Source organism: Bidens hawaiensis, unplaced genomic scaffold (assembly GCF_021521415.1).
Source record: "Bidens hawaiensis isolate Kalapana, Puna unplaced genomic scaffold, B.hawaiensis_p1.1 tig00002553_1, whole genome shotgun sequence".
In the NCBI taxonomy this organism is placed as follows: Eukaryota; Viridiplantae; Streptophyta; class Magnoliopsida; order Asterales; family Asteraceae; genus Bidens; species Bidens hawaiensis.
In genome coordinates this window covers 2,542,374-2,564,737 of record NW_027491139.1, presented here as the reverse complement: position 1 = coordinate 2,564,737, position 22,364 = coordinate 2,542,374, and the positions used below count along the sequence as shown (strand labels likewise).

The 22,364-nt window shown below is 34.1% G+C and overlaps 1 protein-coding gene across 1 annotated transcript; it reads right to left on the bottom strand.

Annotated features, from left to right (window-relative positions):
- Positions 1-839: 839 nt before the first annotated feature.
- Positions 840-2,434, bottom strand: LOC143620380 (ammonium transporter 1 member 1-like). The gene has a single exon (XM_077092088.1). The coding sequence runs from the start codon at positions 2,349-2,351 to the stop codon at positions 873-875; it is 1,479 nt and encodes a 492-aa protein (XP_076948203.1). The 5' UTR covers positions 2,352-2,434; the 3' UTR covers positions 840-872.
- Positions 2,435-22,364: the final 19,930 nt, after the last annotated feature.

Genomic DNA, 22,364 nt, shown 5'->3' with positions numbered 1-22,364 from the left:
GAGGCTTTTTGAGGGTGATGAGGCAGGAGATGATGTCTCACCGACCACTACACATGCCCTTATCATAAAATTTCCTCTCAACAACAACTAGCCAATAAAGATACAGTACTTATAAGACATTTACTAGTGTATCATCCTAAAATCCACTTTTTCATGTATGGGTGTTGAAAGTGGCAAAGATGATTCTTGATATCTTATATACCTACCTATGTAAAACTCAAAAATAGAATGTTGTCATAGACTAAAATATTTGAATATTGAATTGCCTGTTATGCTTGAACGTTTGTGTTTGTTGGCTAGTCATGGACTTTATCGGGCACGGCCTCAACAGAATAATCTACACATACAAACCTAGTTATGTTTGCATGACGATAATAACACTGGTCGTGAGTTGTTGCTGCTCACCTATGAGTCTAATTCAAGACGAAATCAGCAAACACTTGTCATAAACGTAACAGATTGATTGGCCTTCGGGCACCCTAAGAAGTCAGGAAGATTGACCCGTAACAATTTGCTATATAAAAGCATAAATCAATACCCTTTATTGAAACTATTTAAACAAACGAACACACAAACATAGAGACAGAGAGATCATAATATTTGGGAATTGGGAGGTTTCTTTTCTAAACGGTGATATATCCAAACAAACAAGATAGCAAATCACATTGAAAAAGTCAATCAACTACGAATTTTATGTCTTAAATTTATGAACTACCATGTGAACAATATACAAAAACGGATCAAGACCATAGAAATATTCAAACGCAAACAAGTCAAAGGCTTGAATAATAATGTAGATGAAATAACATTTTGTACTAAAACATAGTAAACTAAAATCACACCAAACAATAATTTAGGAAGTAAACAACATCTCAAGTTGAAGATGCCGGTTCAATCTTCCTCATGGGGAGGCCTTTTGGATCATCACTTTCATCATGGTACACATAGGCAAAACCGCCATGTCTAGTCATATCCATACCCGCGGTTTCATCTTCCGGAGAGATCCTTAGCAATTTAAGCTTATGAAGTATCAGAAACAAAGGCCCCATTGTTGCACTGACGAACCCAAATATCACTAGAATCTGGATCACATGTGCACCCAACAATTTTCCCCCACCTCCCATAAACAACCCGTATGGTCGACCTGGTTTCCCCGGATACACCTCGTTCACATATTTCTCCTTTGCGAATAAAGCCGTGAATATAATCCCCCACGCCCCGCACCCGCCGTGGAGCTGAGCCGCTTCCAACGGGTCGTCATACTTAAACTTTTCAGCCAATTTATTACACCCCGTCAAAACACACGCAGCTACAAATCCGCATATCACTGCGGCCCACGGGTCAACAACTGAGCACCCCGCGGTTATAGCTGCAAAACCCCCTAACAAACCATTGCACACATCGACCACATTCCAATGTCCCAATAATATTCTTTTCCCAAACAAAGTGGTTAGGGCCGCGGTACAACCAGCCAAGGTCGTTGTCACTGCGGTCCTACCAACCGCACTCCACTGACCATAATATTGACCCGGCTCGTACGCAACCAAAATCTTATTAAACGAACCCGGGTTAAACCCGTACCATCCGAACCACAACAAAAAAGTCCCCAAAACCACCAACGACGCACTATGTCCTCTGAGCGCAACCGAGCGCCCACTGTGATCGAATCGTCCAATCCGTGGGCCTTCGATTAACGCGCCATACAACCCCGCAATCCCACCAACCATATGAACCACACCAGATCCCGCAAAATCAATCACGCCAGATCCGAATAACAAATTATCCGAATTGAACGCACTCGCCCATCCGTCAGCAGACCAAAACCAATGGGACACAACCGGGTACACAAACCCGGTCAAGAAGGCCGAGTAGATCAAATACGCAACGAACTGTGTCCTTTCCGCGATCGATCCAGATGTGATCCCAGCAGCAGCTATAGCAAAAGCCCACTGATATAAAAAATAACTGTAATCAAAATCAGAAGACGGTATTGATTTCAAAGCAAAGTTATGCTTTCCGATGAACCCGTTCGAAGGAGTCCCAAACGCGAAAGCAAATCCAAACAAGTAATAAAACAACCCGCCAGCCGCAGCGTCAAGGACGTTAGTGAGCATGATATTCATGGTGTTCTTGGCACGGACAGAGCCGGCACAAAGCATGGCGAACCCAAGTTGCATGGAGAATACGAGGTAAGCCGAGAACAGCAGGTATGTGCTGTCGACGGCGTACGCAGTGTCGGTGAACTTGTCGGATACGGTGTTGAAGTTGTTGCATATGAGGGCGGCGGCACCGTCGGCGTTGGTGATGTTTGGGCCGAGCATGGCGGCCAGTGTGTCGGTGGAACACTCCATCAATAATAATATTATTATTCTCCGGCAACAGCAGAGAAGATTATTATTATTATTATTATTGTTGATATTGACATGAATATTATTGATGGATGTTAAAATGAGGGGTCGGTGTGGTGAATATATGAAGAGCGGAAGGATGGGAGAAATATCGGCGTCTTTGACTGTTGACTTTTGCTTCTATGAATCTGTGATTCCATTTTTCAACATTTTTTTATTTTACTCCCTTTTAGTTTTTAAATGGTTGGCGGTTTGGTCCTTTACGTTTTTTTCAACACGTGATATTTACAGACGATGAAACATTTGCTTTTATGAGGATATTCCAGAATCAAATATATTAATTAAATATATGTAAAGTGGAATCAAAGTTAGTTATTAATTAATTTTGTTCAGTGTGATTATGTGACAGGCTTTTCTTTAATTAATTTTTAAGTTAAAAAGAGTATAAAACAAACGTGTGTTTTGTGAATAATAATGTTTTTAAACCATGGTTAAGTATTAAATTGTTTTGCCTGGTGGGTGATATAGAAGGAAGTAAGACAGTTGTTCATTACAAATGCTTAACTGTCAATTGTGTTCTTAATGATATTTAATAGGAAAATTGGATACTAATAATTCAAACTATTGACAATTGGTCAATAATAATCTCAAGTAACAATCTAACCGGTGACAGTCCCAACTTCCGGTGTTGTTACCAATAACAATCTCAGTCTAATAAACCGTTAACTCCGCTAATTACAATCGTTAAATTTGTGTTAAATGACCGAAATACCCTTCACTAACAAATAAATAATAATAAATCAAATTTACCTGTTTTACCTATTTATTAAAATCGTTTTATTTCTTCCTCATAAATCACAAATCACACTATTCCGGTCATCATCTCCGACCTGCCACCATCTCCGGCCCTCCACTGTCAACAACCATCTCCGTTAACATCTCAATCCGCTACTACCATCATCTTCGCCCATCACCACCACGATTTTCCGGTGAAGGAATACTGATCGGTGGTGGTTTTGCGGTAGTTACAGGGCGGTGGCCGTGGTTTTCGAACATTAGATAAGCGACGGAAACATGACTACGGTGGCTATTAACGGCCAGATCGATGGCAACTGTTTTTGTCGAGTCATGCGCCTGAAATGGTAATGGTTGTCAAGAATCTTTCCGGCGTCATTGTCACAGCCCGATCAGAAGGATGTTGTATGTGCTGTTAAGGTTCCGCCCGTACCCAGTGGTGGATTTGGTTTTCCGGTGTGGATGATGGTGGTTCGGGAAGAAATGGGACTCGACGAACTGGTGTGATGCCGACTTTGGTTTTCCGGTGTGGATGATGGTGAGGGGCCGCCGAACTAGTGTGTTGCCGGAGATGGTGAAGGTAACAGTGGCCGGAAAAGGCAACCAGAATGTGTGCGGGTATTTCGGTCATTTAACACAAATTTAACGATTATAATTAACGGAGTTAACAGTTTATTAGACTGGGATTGTTATTAGTAACAACACTGGAAGTTGGGACTGGCACCGATTAGAATGTTAGTTGAGATTATTATTGGCCAACCGTCGATAGTTTGGATTATTAGTATCCAACTTTTCTATTTAATAAAAGAATATATTGCTCTTGAAATATTTGAAATAACGTAATGTGGTTAACTAATTTGTTGTCGACAGAAATAATTGCTAGCATTTAAATAAGTTCTAAAATCCACACATGAATTAATGCTAGTATTACGTTAAAAACAAATTAATTAATGGTAGCATTCATGTTTTGTTATAATCTATCTGTAATATATATAAACGAAAACTCAAAAATCTTAAGTGTCGCGATGTAGTTGCTCCCTCTTTTTTGAAGTCACCAGATTTGCTTGATTTTTAAATGGAGGTTTCTCATGCATTTGACCCAAATTAACGGTTATGGGTCTTATCAAACCCAAATATTTCTTAAACATAAAATACAATCTTCAATCTAAAAAATTACTAAAAAAATCATAACTTAAAATTAAAAAATATATATATATATAAGTACTAGTTTTTATCCCCCATATTACGGGAGTTGTTTTATGTTATTTGTTTTCTAATATTTATTTATTTAATTTTAATATTTTTTATTGTATGAAAGTTAATAATATACTTATGGTTTGATGATAAATTATTTCACAAATAAATGAGATGTTATAACCCGGTTTAAAAGCTATATGGGTTTGATAAGACCTAAGACCCGTTTATTTTTTTTATTATAAAATTGGTTTTTTAATTATAAAAAATATATATCTTTTTTTAAATTAATTAGATATTAATTTTTAATATATCCCTACTTTATAGGATTTTTATATCAAATATTTGGTGAGATTACTTTTTAATTTAATGAGATGTTATAACTCGTTTAAAAAAAATCTGGGTTTGATGAGACCCATACCCGTGAGTTCGGGTCAAATGCATGAGAAACCTCCATTTAAAATCAAGCAATTCTAGTGACTCCTAAAACCAGATTTGCTTGATATTTAAATTGGCTTTCTTGTGCATTTGACCCAAATTCATGGGTATGGGTCCTACCAAACCTAGATATTCCTTAAACGAGTTATAACATCTCATTATATTAAAAAATATTCTCACCAAATTATTGATGTAAAAATCCTATAAAATAGGATATACTAAAAATTAATATATTATTTATTTTAAAAAAGATATATATATATATATATATATTATTTAAATTAAAATACCAATTTTATAGTAAAAAAAATAAACGGGTCTTGGGTCTCATCAAACCATAAGTATATTATTAACTTTCATAAATATTATTTATAATTAAAAAACAAATTTTATAGTAAAAGAAATAAGCGTGTCTTGGGTCTCATCAAAACCATATAGTTTTTTAAACCGGGTTATAACATTTCATTTATTTGTGAAACAATTTATCATCAAACCATAAGTATATTATTAACTTTCATATAACTAAAAAGTATAAATTCAAAAAATTAATAAATATTAGAACAAATATTATAAAACAACCCCCGTAATACGGGGGGGTAAAAACTAGTAATTCACAAAATACAATCTTTGATATAAAAAATTACTAAAAAAATCATAACTTAAAATTAAAAAATATATATAAGTATTAGTTTTTATCCCCCATATTGCGGGGGTTGTTTTATGTTATTTGTTTTCTAATATTTGTTTATTTATCGAATTTTTATCTTTTTTATTGTATGAATGTTAATAATATATATATGGTTTGATGATAAATTATTTCACAAATAAATGAGATGTTATAACCCGGTTTAAAATCTATATGGGTTTGATGAGACCCAAGACCCGTTTATTTTTTTTACTATAAAATTGGTTTTTTAATTATAAAAAATATATATCTTTTTATAAATTAATCATATATTAATTTTAAGATATCCCTACTTTATAGGATTTTTATATCAAATATTTGGTGAGATTACTTTTTAATTAATGAGATGTTATAACACGTTTAAAAAATATTTGGGTTTAATGAGACCCAAACCCGTGAGTTCGGGTCAAATGCATGAGAAACTTTCATTTAAAAATGTAAGGCCCCGTTACCAGTAGCCCTACTTTCGTGTTGGATTTACTCATAAACGCAGTTCTAAAAATCAGAGTTAATTAAAACATTTGCGGAATATAAAAGCTTTCATAAAACATTTCATAACAAAACACGTCTTGTCTTAAAACATCATTTTGTCTTTCAAAATAAACGAAACATTAAACTTAAACGTCTTGAGTCTTCCGATGCCAGCCTCTTATTCAGTGCCACGTGTCTCCTCAAGCGAGCTGCCTCATCCTACTCACCTGCGTGCATACTAAAAGTCAGCTACGCTGAGTGAGTTCTAGTTAATCATACACTATACAATACACATAAACTTATATTCTTTCATTCATACTTTCATACTTTCTTTTGTATTAACTTACTTTCATATCTTACGTTATAAAGAGCATTACGCCCTACATTCCTCGAGTATTATTAGGGCTCGGTACCCTCCTTCCTCGAGTATTATTAGGGCTCGGTACCCTCTTTCCTCGAGTATTATTAGGGCTCGGTACCCTCTTTCCTCGAATATTAGTAGGGTTCGGTTCCCTAGTTCTCGAATATTAGTAGGGTTCGATTCCCTCTTCGTTACCATACAACCATACATCATACCTCGAGTATTATTAGGGTCCGGTACCCTCTTCGTAACCATACAACCATCCTTTCCTTCTTTTATTAACTTTATCACATTCATACACATAAGCATACATATCATACTTACCTTATACTTAGCGTTACAACCTGACAGTGCGTGCAATATCCGAAGATCGTTCACGTACCGTCAAGCCATCATTCATACATATCACATCATTCACATAAGGCATACACTTATCTCTTAGGATAAGCGTATTAACAAACATATCGAGTATGCATACAGCCCCGAAAACATAACACATAAATAGGGCTAGAAACTCACCTGAATCATGTTACGCTCTCCGTTAATAGTTATCCCTTTCTTCAGTTGTGCACGGCTGACTGTATAACAAGTATACGTATCAATTAACTACTACTACTCATGTTGTATTTCTATCTTTATATGACCCACAACGAACGGGGGTCCGGGGGCAGCGCCCCTGGCAGCGGGGTCTAGGGGCGGCAGCCCCTAGCAGGGTCCAAGGGGCAGAGCCCCTGGCTGGGGTCGAGCTGTCAGGTCAGCTTGGAAAATTTTTATTTACATTAACTGTCTTAACACATTTTCCATTAGGTTTTTAATTTATTTTCTAAGCGAGCTTAACTTTAGGCGAAGTTAAACCTTAAGCGAACTTAGCTTTAGGCGAAGTTATCAGTTAGGCGAACTTGGCCTTAGGCGAAGTTATCAGTTAGGCGAACTTGGCCGTAGGCGAAGTTATCACTTAGGCGAACTTGGCCTTAGGCGAAGTTATCAATTAGGCGAACTTGGCCTTAGGCGAAGTTATCAATTAGGCGAACTTGGCCTTAGGCGAAGTTACCAGTTAGGCGAACTTGGCCGTAGGCGAAGTTAAGCTTTGAAGGCGAAGTTAAGCTTTGAAGACGAAGTTAAGCTTTTGTAGGCGAAGTTGTGGTTTTGCAGGCGAAGTTGCCCAGTTCAGCTACGGGTTTAGTTTTTATCAAGCATTTTGGAGATTTTAATACCCTTGTTATGGTTCGACATCACCCACTACGTTCCCTAACCGTTTTCGGTCGTATATATATCCCGTATATACTATAAAGCTTGGACCTTTAAGTAAAAACGTTCAATACTACGTAAACTTTAAAGGTCAAGAACATACCTTTAACGCTCGTTCGATCTTGGTTAGCTTGTTTATGCACTCTAGATCTCGTGTAATAAGATCTAATACCAACTAACGTTTACTCTCTCTCGGATCTTGCTCGTTTATGGTGTGTGTGTGTTTGGAGTGTGTAGAGATTATGATGGAAATGAAATGAGGGTTTAGGATTTTAGGTTGGTTTAGGGGATATTTATATCCCTTAAAGCCCATGGACCTAAGGCCCATTCTCATTTAACCCATCTCAATTAATATAAATTCATGATCCGTTCTTTACTCGATATTAATTAATTAATAACGCGAAATCACTAAACGTAACTTTCTTTATTCAACATTATAAATTTTAGGATGTTACAAAAAATCAAGCAATTCTGGTGACTAATAAAAAAAATGGGAGCGACCACATCGCGACACATATGATTTTTATGTTTTCATTTATATATATTATAAATATATATTCCTCATTTAAAAACACACACAAACACACATACAATGTTAAAGAAAAGACCGTTGTGTTTTTTTTTATTTATTATTGTGTTTTTTTGTTTATATTTCTCATTGATTGTTTTTTTTCCTTAACATTGCATTTCTTTTTTCTTGATATTATGTCATATTATATAACATTGTGTTATATATTGTTCGGCATTGTGTTATATTTTGTGATTTATTATGATTTTTTTATTTATCATTATGTTTAGTTTCGCAATTGTGTCTTTTTTTCCGACATTGTGTCTTTTCCATATTTTTTTGAACGCTTTTTATGAGAAAACATTTAAGTTTTTATTTTTATTTTTTTTGTTTTTTATTTAGATTTTGAGTTATAAAATTTTATTATTATTAAATTTGGTTTAATTTTCACAAATCTTTCTTACACTTCTTATTTTTATCTCTCTTTGTATTACTAGCGGGTAGGGTGAGTAAGAAACGGTTCGTAACCTCTAGAACAAGGAACCAATACTGAACTTGTGCCTCAGAACCGATAACGTGTGTTACCTTACGGTTCTCGGTTCTCAATATTTGCATTAAGTTGTCCGCGGTTCGGTTCTGGGTAAAACCGTGGTTCTAGACGTGGAACTGAACAACCGGAATATTAAAAGCATTTAAAATAAAATTACCAATCCCTATTTTTTACGGTGTAACTTATTATCCGACATTCATTTAAGCATTCTTTAATACAAATATTCTTTCTTCACATTCAATACCTAGCAGCTAAGATCAATTTTGATTCAGGCGTTTAAGTTAATATAATGTAAAATAATATGATCTTCCTTTAATCTATTGTCACTAATGAATTTAATTTCAACAAATATATTTTAATAGAAAATATAATGTATGTTCATGTTATAATCTAAATTAAATTTCATCATGAAAGAAGATATACAATTATATAAATTTGTTTTGAAAATTGCAATGTTGCATAACCCATTAAATAAATAAAAGACCAAACCGGTTGTGGCACATAACCGATTTGCGAGGACCAACTTTACCGATCTGGAACCGAACGGGATTACTACAATAGGTTCTTGTTCCGATTTTATATTTCAGTCATTTTTCATTCTAGTTTGGTTCTCGCGGTTCTGAAATGTCGCACAACTCTACTAGCTTGTACGTTTTTTGAAAATATACTAGAGTTGAAGGTTGTAAAGCGAAAATCTTTTGCTAAAATATTATTATATTCAAATGTAGGGAATTAAACACCTGATAGTTGGTATAGAAATTTTAAACCTGAAAAACTATAATTTGCATCATTTACATTATAAAAATTTCCATATGAACCATGATTGTAACATTTTGGATTTCTCGTATCTGTTTACCCGGTTTGGGAACGCAATTCGGGTATTTCATATTAATGAAAACTTGTATTTATTAGTAATTACATGGTTTAACTTATTTTATATCTTCATAACTTTTAATTGTGACAAATAACTCTTAGAAACCTTTAAATCGCTTAAAACAACTAAAAATCGCGCTTACATAAGCACATGGACTATTTTTGGCAAATTCTTATTTTCGACTAAATTAACGAAACTTAAGCTCCAAGATACATCAATTAATGTTTTAAAACATCTCAATTCATTTTCTAGTTGTCCAGGCTGAAATTTGTTAGTTATTATACCCGATTTTCTCATTAATAGCTTATTTCGTTTTATAATCGAGTGGATCACTTCATAAATGCATTATAACTCTCAATATATAATAAAAAACACATCTTTAAACCATAAAAACTACTGACTTCCAGTCATCCTCCCTATATCCCACAAAATTTTCATTCCCCATCATCAAGTTCTTCAAGATTTAATCGATTTCATTAAAGACTAGTTAACTTTGGTGTTTAAGACCTCGTTGACCACAAATTTTGTTCGAAACTAGCTTTCGGACCGGAAGACTTTTATGTTTATTTTAAGAGTTTTAGTGTACTGACCAAAACCTGGATCCCGACTCGCAGTTTAGATTCTGGTCAGTATCAGCTCGCATGTTTATTAAAAATCTCATAGCCGGAGTTCTATACATTCGATTGGATTGACTTCAGCGGTTATGTTCCCGGTTTTGACTCTATTTTATTTGGTATAAGTATCAGGTCTGTTTGAATCAGAGTATTTGTCACGATAACCTTGCTCGTTTATTTTATCTCTTGGTTTGCTCGCTTAATCGTCAAGGTGAGTAATCACTCTCCTATTTAACTGTTTTCAAATACTTTGGGGGACTTTATGCATATCCATTCTTATTTTATCACACTACATGTTATCCATACTATCAAATTATGATTATTGTGTTGTTGATTAATTAAATGTTTATTTGTTAATTGCTTATTTGTTTGATTGTTTAATTTTAGCAATTCGGAGAGCATTGATTCTATCAAGTCGTCATAGTAGCCATAGCCCATTTGTAATGCATGGTCAATTGACACCAATTATTTGTTTTCATTTAATTATTGACACTCATTATATTGATTGAAAGTTTTTATTTTATATTATATTTAGTATCGAAAACTGGTGATTTTCTCACTTAACGTTGTGTTAACTCTCTCTCTCTCTCTCTCTCTATATATATATATATATATATAGGGGTGGGATTTAGAGAGAAACATTTTTAAAGAGAGAACTAGAAAACTAGTAAAGAATTATTTTTAACTATTTTAAGAAAAAAATATTTTATTATTTTTTTTTCTTTTCTCTTTCTAATAAGATGATTACTAAAAAAACTTGTCGGTGTAGTGCATATGTGCACTAATGCCTATTGCATATATGCAATAGTGTTTTATTTCATATAATACAACACAATTGCATTATACAATACATACTATTGAATATATGCAAATAGATTAACGCTAATAATTGTATGCAATACACACTATTGCATACATGCAATAAAACACTAATGCATATATGCAATATATCGAATTTTTTTATTTTTATATATAATATAACACTGCTGCATATTTACAATACAAACAAATGCATATATGCTAATCAACACTATTGCACATATAAAAATACACAGTAGTGCGCATATGCATTAAGAAAAAGTCAATGTATTGTATATATGCATTACAACGAGTTTTTTTTTTAATTTTTAATTTTTTTTTTATTTTTATATTTTTTTGTGGTAAATAATAACAATATATAAGAAGGATGAAAGAAAAAAAATTTAAAATGTTTTTTTAATCAAATTAAAAATATTTTATTATTAGTTCTCTAGTTCTCTCTATAAGAAGGAGTTCTTTCTTGACCCTTTCCCTATATATATATATATATGATTGATTTCTTTTGAGAACCATTTTAAGTTTTAAGAACTCGAAAGAACTCAACGTAACAATTTTTTTTTCGAATTTTTTTTACACATGTGTAATACGTAAGTGTAGGTAATGTATAAAAAATTACAGTATTTTTTTACACACCGAATCGACTTTTTACACATATGTAACTAACGTTTAAACTTGTGTAATTATCAAAAATATTTATTCTCTCTCCTGCTTCATTTTTTAATTAGATTTAATCTCAGTCACATATTTCATATCATTTAATTAAATGTGTGGTTCAAAATTGAGTTCTTAAAGTTTTTAAAACTCACCATGGTTCTCAAAATAACCCTCCCCTACACACACTCACACACACACACACACACACATATATATATATATTCACATATTGCATATTTTTCTTTGGTTTGAAGTTAGATTGAAGATCAAATAGATTGGCTTTAGGTTCTGTATAAATAGACAACTACTTTAATTTATTTGTTTTTTGATTTATTTGTTACAAGTTGAGACGATGTGTACTTGATTGAATTTAAATAATAAATTAGATATTGTCATATTTAAATTATGTGATAGTAGTTGTGAGCAATCAGTTCGCGCCCCGATATTTCCGTCTTAAGTTGGGGTGTGACAATGAGATCGTCTAATGGCTATTCGTTATCTCCAGTCACACCTAATCATGATTAGGGGTGTTCAAAAAATTCCAAATCCGTACCCGAAATATCCGAAAATTCGGATACGGATTCAGACAGTGATTTTGAAAATTTTCGGATTGTTTTGATATCCGAACTATCCGAAATCTTAAGTTTTATATATAACAAGTCTCAAAGGCTCTGGAACCCTAATTTCTTCAAAGGAAACATAACACTGCTTCTTCTCCAGCCTCAACCCTTTGCTTTCTCACATCCAAGTCTAATTAACCTTATTTGCCGCTCACATCAGTGGCTGGGGTGGTCCTCAATCCTTAGTTCTCACATCCGATTGAAGTGTTCTTGCTTCTCTACCATACACACTGCCCCAAGAATTAATTTTAGTTTGAATAGCTGGTCGGACTTTGAATAGAGGTTGTTGTTGCTTTGCTACTTTGTAAAAGTAGATTTGTTTCAAAATATTCAGATGCGATTTTATATACATAATGGGTATAACCAAGCCAGTGAGATTTGTTTATTTTATTGTATTTGTTTCAAAGATATTTGTTAGAAGGGTGTATATATTTTGAGAGATTCACCAAAATTTTGAAACATATATTTTTATTTAGATTTTTAGATATCCGTTTTATTTTCCGAACAGATATCCGAAATTTCGAATACGGATTCGGATACTGAAATTGACTATCCGAAATTTTCGGATATTCGAAAATCTGGATATCCAGTTTTGAACATCCCTAATCCCGATTACCCGTAAAACAGTTTATAAAATACGTCAACAAAACATGCGGGTAAACATGCTGACTTTTGAACCTTTATGAAAACATGTTGTTCATGCTCAAAACAATCAGCTACCCTCTAGACCGGAGTACCAATTATATCATATTAGTCAAGACCACACAACTCTATAGACTAGCTCAATGAGACGGGAACTTGTACCACGCGTGGTGGGTTATGCATACCCTCTGCCCACGTATGTAAAGATCCAAACACATGTATAAATCGCATGAATCCCAGCAAATACTAAAGTTTTAGAGATATATTATCCCATGTGAACTTTGGTTTATGGTTAATTGACTCGTTTATAGAGTTTGATAGATATGAGCGTATTCACATTTGTTTTAATTAACGCTTTCACTTATTTTTGTTTTGAGTTACCTAAGACCTAAAGTACGAGAATAACCTTGTATAAATATCTAGATCAAAAGATCTAACTTGAGACCTTTAGTATGTTTTGCATAACTTTTACCTTAGTAAGTATATGAATGAATAAACATTTGGACCTTTAGTTCCCTTTGTTTATTTACCATTTATGTGTTACGTTTATTTTTCATGTAAAAAAACGTAAATGCTAGGTTTCTTCTTCAATAAGAGACGTTAATTTAACTATACCCCTGTAAAATTTTAGGTTTCTTAATTATAAAGAAACAATATTTTAAATATATCATTGGTTTATGAAATAGCTATATTTAACTTATGTTTGATCAAGGTATAAATATACCCTGACTAAGATCTAAGCCTATATAATAAAATATTTAGGTAGAAATCCTACCTTACTCGGGTATTTGGATGAAATGCCTAAGCTTTAAGCGGGCATCACTCCTACTAGTCATCATGTATTTGAAGACACTCGTCAGAATTCTTACTATTTTGCACCTACTAAGAAAAACGAACATGTCAGATTATCAGGGGCTTGGCACGAACTTTGAGGTTAACTAGGTATTTTGTAAGGTATTTTTGAGTTGTGATTGCAACATGCCCGCTCCCCCTTTTATAGGCGAATTTTGGGAACCATTGCGTATCGCGATGGTGCTTTCGGGAGGTCATCGCATATCGCGATGGCTCAGCACCACCAGGTGTTGCCACGTGGGGACACTTGGGCTGTCACATTGTGCCACGTGTTGCCATGTGGTTTGTCACGTGTTCCAGTTACTTACCATAGTCATCACATATCACGATGACTTGAGGAATAGGATGGTCGCGCAGCGCGACACCGCCCATTCTGGGCTTTTGTGCTACATTCATCGTGTATCACGATGGACTTTTTTCTGGTCCATCTTGTCACACCCCGACCAAAGGCGGCGGAACATGCCGGGGTGCAACGATTGCTCATAAGCGCATGACACTATTTAAAGCGACAATATTTAACAAACTCATTTCATTTCACATCATCGAAAATGTCACATAACCAAATATTCATAACTCAAATACAACAAAATATAACAAAATATAGCAAATCAAATATTGTTCAGTTTTGCTAATATCCTAACGGTATTTGTGACGTTTTCTTCACCGAACTCCATAATCAACCTAGATGCAAACCTGTAACATTTCATAAAATAAAGTTTATCAACACAAAGGTTGGTGAGCAATTCATAAGTTTGAACAATAGATATATAGTATGAAAAGCCACAAAACTAGTATACAAAACCATAAATAATAGCTATAAACTTGGATAAATAGTTATCGCTAACAAGTTAGCGACACCCAACTATAAGGGGTTGCCAAATAGTTTAGGATTTTATAGTTATCGTTAATTGCATTACGTTAACGACACCTTGCCATGAGGGGTTGCCAAATGGTCTAGGATTTATAGTTCCACCATCCAAAAGCGATAAACACATAGTCAAATAAGCATAGAACACCAAATCGAGCAATTATTCAAGTAAGGTATACAACAACGTTTGTGGTTTAAGACCCAAGTATAAAACATTTAGTTTAGATAAGTTGAATGTCACCCCCAAAATAAAAGATAGAAAACGGGGTATGAAGTTACTCACATTCAAGTAATAAACTTGAAAGATTGATTATTTGGAGATTTGCCGGAACGACGAGTTTAACTTATGAAGCCTAAATAAAAGAAAGTCTTGGATTTAGAAAGGTTGTCTTGAAGATCTTTAAATAAAATAATTGTTGCAAAAACTAATCAATTAAAGTTCAAGGTTTAAAATGTAACTATTTAAGAATTTATAATAATAACCCTTTTAAAAAATGTAAGTTTGCTCAAAACCGGGTTAAAGTATCTAACCTTAATATTTACTTAACCAATGTTAAGTAATAAGGTGGGGAAAATGCTAAAATGCAAGTTCCATTAGGCTAAAGATACTAAAACGGGTTTTTAACGAGTGTTCGGGTTGTCGGTTCGGGTCTTGACAAATGGTCAAACCCAAAGTCAACTTTCCAAAATATTAATTGTTATGAGATAACTCATTAAAACATACTAACACTTAACCAAGTATGTAGATCTATTGTTTAGAACTAATAACGCACGTTAAGCGAGTGTTCGGTTTTGTCGGTCCAAACTATGTTATGAGATCAAGTTGGATCCAACTATTCCAAGTACTTAAGAAAATAATTAAAATCAGTTTGTAAACTATTTTTTAAAGAAATATACAAGTCTTGATAACTAAAAACACACTTGTGTGTCTTAAGCGAGTAAAAGTCGGTATAGTTCGGTCTCCATCTCACAAATAGTTCATAGATGGTTTCTACATGCCAAAATATCATAGAACTTGTATATTGGTTTATAAATGAAGAAAACTTAAATTTTACAACAAAAAAAGTTAACTACAAGTCTTTTAAGCAAAAGTTTCGGTTTAGTTCGGTTTCCATCTCCCAACGAGTTCATAGATGGATTCCATATGCTTAATATCAAAGAACTTGTAAAAATGATTTTTGAAACTCAAATCTAGCAATAAACATGTTTAAACGACTATTTTAACAAAACTAGTAAACAAAAGTTCGGTTTCCGGTTTGGACTAGTTTCGGTTAAACCGAGGTTAGTCTTATACAAACCCACACCATGGAACTTGTAAATAAGATGAACAAACTAAAGGGTTAGAAGTTAGTCATAAGTGATATGTATAATAAGTTATGTGTGTGTAAATATATATCAAGAACACGAAGTCCTCCATGAAGCCTTGCCTTATGACATTCGAAACTTAACCAACCAAAGTCGGTGAAGTAACAAATAAAGGAAACAAGGGGTGTGTATTATATATATGTTGTACCACCATATTCAAGAGTTAGTAATGTTAGATGAACAAGTTAGAATGAAAGACTATAGTTAGTTTGACTTGAGAAGTCAAAACTTCAAGAATACATAAGAAATAACAACCTTGAATCGATGGAGTTTGAGAGAGTTTTTGGAGATGTAGCAAGAGTAAAATGAAGAAGATGGGTGTGTATATATAGGGAAGGAGTGAAGGGTTAGGTATAAAGATTCTTTTATGGTTTGCATAAAATGGGTATGTTTAAATGGTCAAACAATGCATAATAAAAAAAATATATTTTATATATTTTATATATTTTAAATGACAAGATCCAATGTTTTATATATTTGAAATGTTCGGGTTACAAACGGGTCGGGTTTACATAACAAAAGTGACCCGAAATTGACGAATGTCACACATCACGTAGCACGAGGGGTCTGAAAAATCAAAATTTTCATTTCCAGTTCTTAATTTTTGTCACTTGTCAAAATTAGCTTAAAAGTTTCTAAATGCTACAATATATAATCTATCAACATAATAATATCTAAGTGTATATATTCTCAATTCACTCATGATTACCAAAATAATAGTTAACTTGTTTATAGAAAAGAAAAAAAAACTTTATAGAAGACATTGCTAGGTTTAGAAAGAAAAGAGGGACTTAACTTGTTGGGAGTTTTAAGTATATATCTACATATTCTAATAAAGTAAATAATTGTAGACACGTTTTGGTTTGTGATTAATCCTTAGAATTTTTCCCCTTCAAGACTAATATATGTCATGGATCAGTAATTATTTATTTTCTTTTACACTCAATTTATATTATATCTACAACATGATTAAACTATTCGCTTTTCGTTAAACTGTATTTATAATATATTTATACATTTTTTATAAAAATAAATATTTACTTAGTATACTATTATACATTGTTAGAATAGATTTCACAACATACTTGGTGAAATCCAAAAATCAACAACAAACCGTGTTTGTTAAATATTAAAAAATATAATTTTAAATGTTATCATTAATATATTATGCCATGTATATTGTTGAAGATTCTATATAAAAAAAACAAAAAAAAAATCTAACATACTTTCAATTTAAGAAGTAATTTTTATAATCATTAAATTATAAAGATATGCTTAAAAGTTGATCCATATTTTTAAAAGAAATCTATTTATCTATTGTTTTTTTATACATCGTCATATAAATTTATAAATTATAAATATATGATTTAAATATATCTATTTATTTTTTCGGTTAATTTAGTAAACTATACATATAATAGAAAGGATAGTATATACCAATCACTTTCAAATATAATAAAGTTTATCGTATTTAATTTCTTGAGTTTTTTTCTTATCAATGATTGTTTCAGGTTTTTTGTAGAACTTAAAATTGATTGTAGATGTTAAAAGTTGGTAAATAGATCGTTTGGTACAAATTAATTACATTTGGCTCAAATTTGTTACGGTAAAAAGGGGTAATTTGAATATTATTAAAAATTTGAGGATGAAAATAGATTATCGTCAAAACTTGTTATGGGCTCAAAGTTTTGACTTGAAAATGTAAAACAAATGAAAATTAAAATTTTAAATGTGATTGAGTTTCGAATTCTTCTTAAGGACATTTTTGAAAATAGTTAAAAGATTTTAAATTTTGCACACTAAGTATTTTTCTCATAACTATTAAAATATAAAAAAATGACAAACATTTTCGACATGTCACATCCAGGTTAGGATTGACTTTTCCTTGATTAATTATCTGAATGTTATATCTGAAGCATGTTGTACAACATTATGCTCAATTGAAACAAAACATTCACAAACTTGCACGGGTTAACAAGTTATTTTTTGTTGTTAATTGGCAAAGTTAAGAAGCCCCTTAAACTTATCAAAATCTTTGTCATGATTTAGCTCAAAACTATTATTATATGAAAAGTATTCTCCGAAATTGCTTCATAAACAAATTTATTTCAATTATACATATATGATACTAAGAACAAATTTTTAATAGATGGAGTGTTCTTATTTATATTTTTGCAGGTGCATTATTTTTTTATTAAGTCTTTTTTAAAAAAAAAATCATTTTGTGATATAAATAAATATGTATAATGATACAAGCATAGATGTAATATGTATATATTATGTATTGATTTATTTGTAACTTAATTATTTAGATTATCGCGCGTGTTACACAAGCTTTAAATCTAGTAAGCTTTATAAAACATATATTTAAGAGAGCTTGACTTACAATTGTTAGGTTTAGAAATAAAAGAGGATTATAAAGTAGCTCTAAACTTCACCAAAAACTCCTATATATTTGCTTAACTTGATGTTAACTTGTAGGATAGAGCTATGTATGTGTGAGTTGTGTGGATGGGAGTCGAGAGCCACCAAGGGTTTGGGTGTGAGGCGGCTACAAACATAACAGAGAAGATAGAAAGAGAGAAGTTGTAGTTTGATGTGTTTCTTTTGCACTCCAAACACCCATCGTCTAAAGTCAAGCATCCATTGATTTCGCCCCGAATGTCACACCCCAACCTACGGCGGAAATACCGGGGCGTGAGCTAATTGCTCATAACTCTCAAGGTTCTATCATGCAATATTTAAAAATGACAATATCTATTATTTAATTACAAAAAATCCAACAAATTTCAAACAACCAAAGTACATGATTTCATAAATAGAACAAGTAAGGACAACATAAAATTTAAGTCATTGTTTATTCTTCAATCAATCAATCAATCATACCCAGTTAAGTCCCACCAACATCAAAGCTATAAGTAGGGTCTGGGGAGGGTGGGATGTAGGCACACCGTACCTCTATCCAACGGGATAAAGAGGTGGCTTCCAGAGAGACCCTCAGCTCTGTAATACATATATATGATGCACTATAAAGTAAATGACATAATAATAATAATAATAGTACTAATAAAAACAATAATAGTAATAATAAAATAATAATAATACATATACTAAAATAAGGTGAATAGAAGCCTTAAGGTGCTCATTTCTCCCTAAAAATCTTTAACTTTAATCCTACTTCTTCAAGAATTCCTATCTCCAACCATGTCCTCTGAGAGGTTCACGCCTAATCCTCTCATCCCAAGTCAATTTCGGTCGTCCTCTACCCCTCCTCCCCTCTATAGTCATGTTTTCTACGGATCTAACAGGATTCGTCGAATGTCTTCTCTTCACATGTCCAAACCATCTCAATCTCTACTCTCTTATCTTGTCTGATATGTTCGCTACCCCTAATCTCTCCCGAAACACAATTTTATAATTATTTAATACGTAACTTGCAACTGTTAAAAATAATATCATGCAATTCTAGTTTCTTCAAACAAACTTGGAAATAATATCACACGATGATCTGCATACGTGTTAAAAATACAATAATCTTGTCAACACTAGGTTGAGTGAGTAAAACATCAGATTTTGTGAATATATAATAATAAATAAAGTGCAAACTGTGTCAAGAGAGATAAGCAATTTAATCAATGAACAAGTAAATAAGTTGTCGATAAGCGCGGTGCCAGATGAACTGGGCGATGACTATTACGACAGTCCAACCAATTAAGCAAGTAAATAAGTTGTTGATAAGCACGATGTCAGATGAACTGGGCGATGGCTATTATGACGGTCCAACCAAATAAGAAAGTAAGCGCATAAGCACGTAACACGTTAGGCATCAATTAGTATACACACATGGTTAACAGTTGCAAGTTACGTATTAAATAATTATAAAATATGTAGTAACGCATACGTCCCTAAAACAATAAAAAAATAGTTTAAAAGGGGGAATATAATACTCACCTGATTAGATGAAGGAAATACAAATGAGGATGATAAGAAAGATAAAACCTTCGAGATATACCGTCAAGGATTTCATAAACCGTGATGGGTTGGTGCTGTACGACGAACGGCAGCGGCGGAGAAGACGATGAACGGGAACACGATTGTAACATCCCGAAATTTCTAAGAATATTATAATTAAATTAATTAATATCAGTGGGAAAGTTTACTCGGGTTAGTCGGGAAATAATTAATAGAGTAGAAGCTAGTATGGGTCGGGCTAGTGTTGGGTAATGGATATGGGTTATGGACTTGGGAAGGAAGAGACCATGGGCTTAAGCCCATGATCCATAATTATATAAACCTTAATCCCCATTTTTCATTCATTTCACACATATTCCATACACCACCAAAACACACACTTAGCTCTCTCTCATCCTACTCTCTCTCTCTCTCCCGAAATCAAGAGGAAGAAGAAGGATAAACGATTTCCGACCTGAGGTAATGGTAGTATGATGTTATTTATACTCGTTTTTTTGGCGAAAACACGGTTTTCTGGCGATGACGGCGCCGGAAAGGCGGCGCCGGAAAAGATAAACGTGTCAGGGAATGTTCCCTGACCTAACCCTAGTTCTCTAAGGAAACTTAGAGAACTAGAGGGTGATTCTTTAGCTAGTTCGCTAAGGAAACTTAGAGAACTAGAGGGTGATTCGTTAGCTATTTCGCTAAGGAAACTTAGAGAACTAAAGGGTGATTCGTTAGCTAGTTCGTTATGGGAGCTTAGCGAATCAGAGGGTGATTCGTTAGCTAGTTCGTTATGGGAGCTTAGCGAATCAGAGGGTGAATCGTTAGCTAGTTCGTTATGGGAGCTTAGCGAATCAGAGGGTGATTCGTTAGCTAGTTCGTTATGGGAGCTTAGCGAATCAGAGGGCGATTCGTTAGCTAGTTCGTTATGGGAGCTTAGCGAATCAGAGGGCGATTCGTTAGCTAGTTCGTTATGGGAGCTTAGCGAATCAGAGGGTGATTCGTTAGCTTAGCGAATCAGAAAGTTTTAATGAACTCTGATTTGTAGAACTGTGTTTATGAGTAAATCCGACGCTAAAGTAGGGCAACCGGTAACGGGGCCTTACAAGTTGGTATCAGAGCATAAGTTCGAGAGATTTAAGCATCCTACATGCTTAGACTCGAACAGAGGATGAGATTTTAGTAAGACAAGAAAGAAGATGCCAGTTCAAGATAGCCATGTGTCACTCAAGCAAGCTCAGTAATGGTAAGGTATATAGTTAATGAACAATAATGTTAGGGATAGGATTAATTGATTGATTGTTTGATGGATTAACTGTTTAAAAGTAAAAACTAGCACAAGTGAAATCATAAATGGAAGTATGTAGAACCTGAGGAGTAATGCAAATAGTTAATTACACTTGATCAATGTCATTAGCTACTTACCTTACAAATCATGTGCTAAATAATTCCTAGAGTGATGACGTTTGTGTTTTCCCTATTAGAATACTAATGGCTGGAGCTGGAGAAATTGTTGGAACTGGAGGTCGTGGCAGGCCTCGTCTTGTCCGGCAACCCTCGGTAGAAGAAGCTTCCAACACCGGAGACGAAGGAGGCGCAGCTGGAGGAAACCCGAGCAACAACGAAGGACATCAACTTGACCCTGCTGTTCTAGCTGCCATTGCCCAAGCTGTGGCAACTGCCATGAAGACTGGGAATCCCGAAGGATTTGCTGGAAGAACTGCTGAAGGATCAGGAGAGAATGGTAGGAAGGATGGTGAGGGAGGGAAGGGTGATTCGAGTGAAGCTGGATCTGTCAAGGTTGGAGATGGAAGGAGAGGTCGAGGTGGGTGTAACTACAAGTCCTTCAAAGGATGCGACCCACCGAAGCTGACTGGTTTGGGAGACGCAATCGCTACTCTCCAATGGATAACCACTATGGACAAGATTATCCGCATTAGCGAATGCCGTCCCGACCAAGCTGTGGGTTATGCTACTCAGTCATTTGAAGAAGAAGCTATGTATTGGTGGGAAAGTGTGGAGCAGAGAAAGACTAGAGATGAGATCAAGGTGTTGAGATGGGACGATCTGAAAGAGTTGGTGATGAAGAAGTTTTGTGCAGATGCCGAGGTTGAAAGAACGGAGATGAAGTTCCTGAATTTAAAGGCCGGTATGATGACGCATCGTGAGTATACTACTGAATTCAACCGACTATCTAGGTTGGTGCCTGATATGGTTGACACTGAGGTCAAGAGAATCAAATGTTATGTGAGGGGATTGCCACAAAAGTTCCGCATGTTAGTCAGGGCAAATAACATGGGCTACCTCTGCTAAGCGGTCTGGCGAGATGGTGACAACAACTGATGAGAGGAAGGCCAAGGTTGGGAACAAGAATGCATGTAAGACGTGTGGGCAAGTGCACCAGGGAGAATGCAAGACTGGGACAGACAGGTGCTATCGGTGTGGAAAAAGTGGGCATTACTCTCGAGAATGCCCTGATCGTCCAAAGTGCTTCAAATGCGGAA

What these genes read in the sequence shown, in the direction of transcription:
- LOC143620380 (XM_077092088.1), bottom strand. Translation starts at nt 2,351, where the DNA reads ATGGAGTGTTCCACCGACACACTGGCCGCCATGCTCGGCCCAAACATC.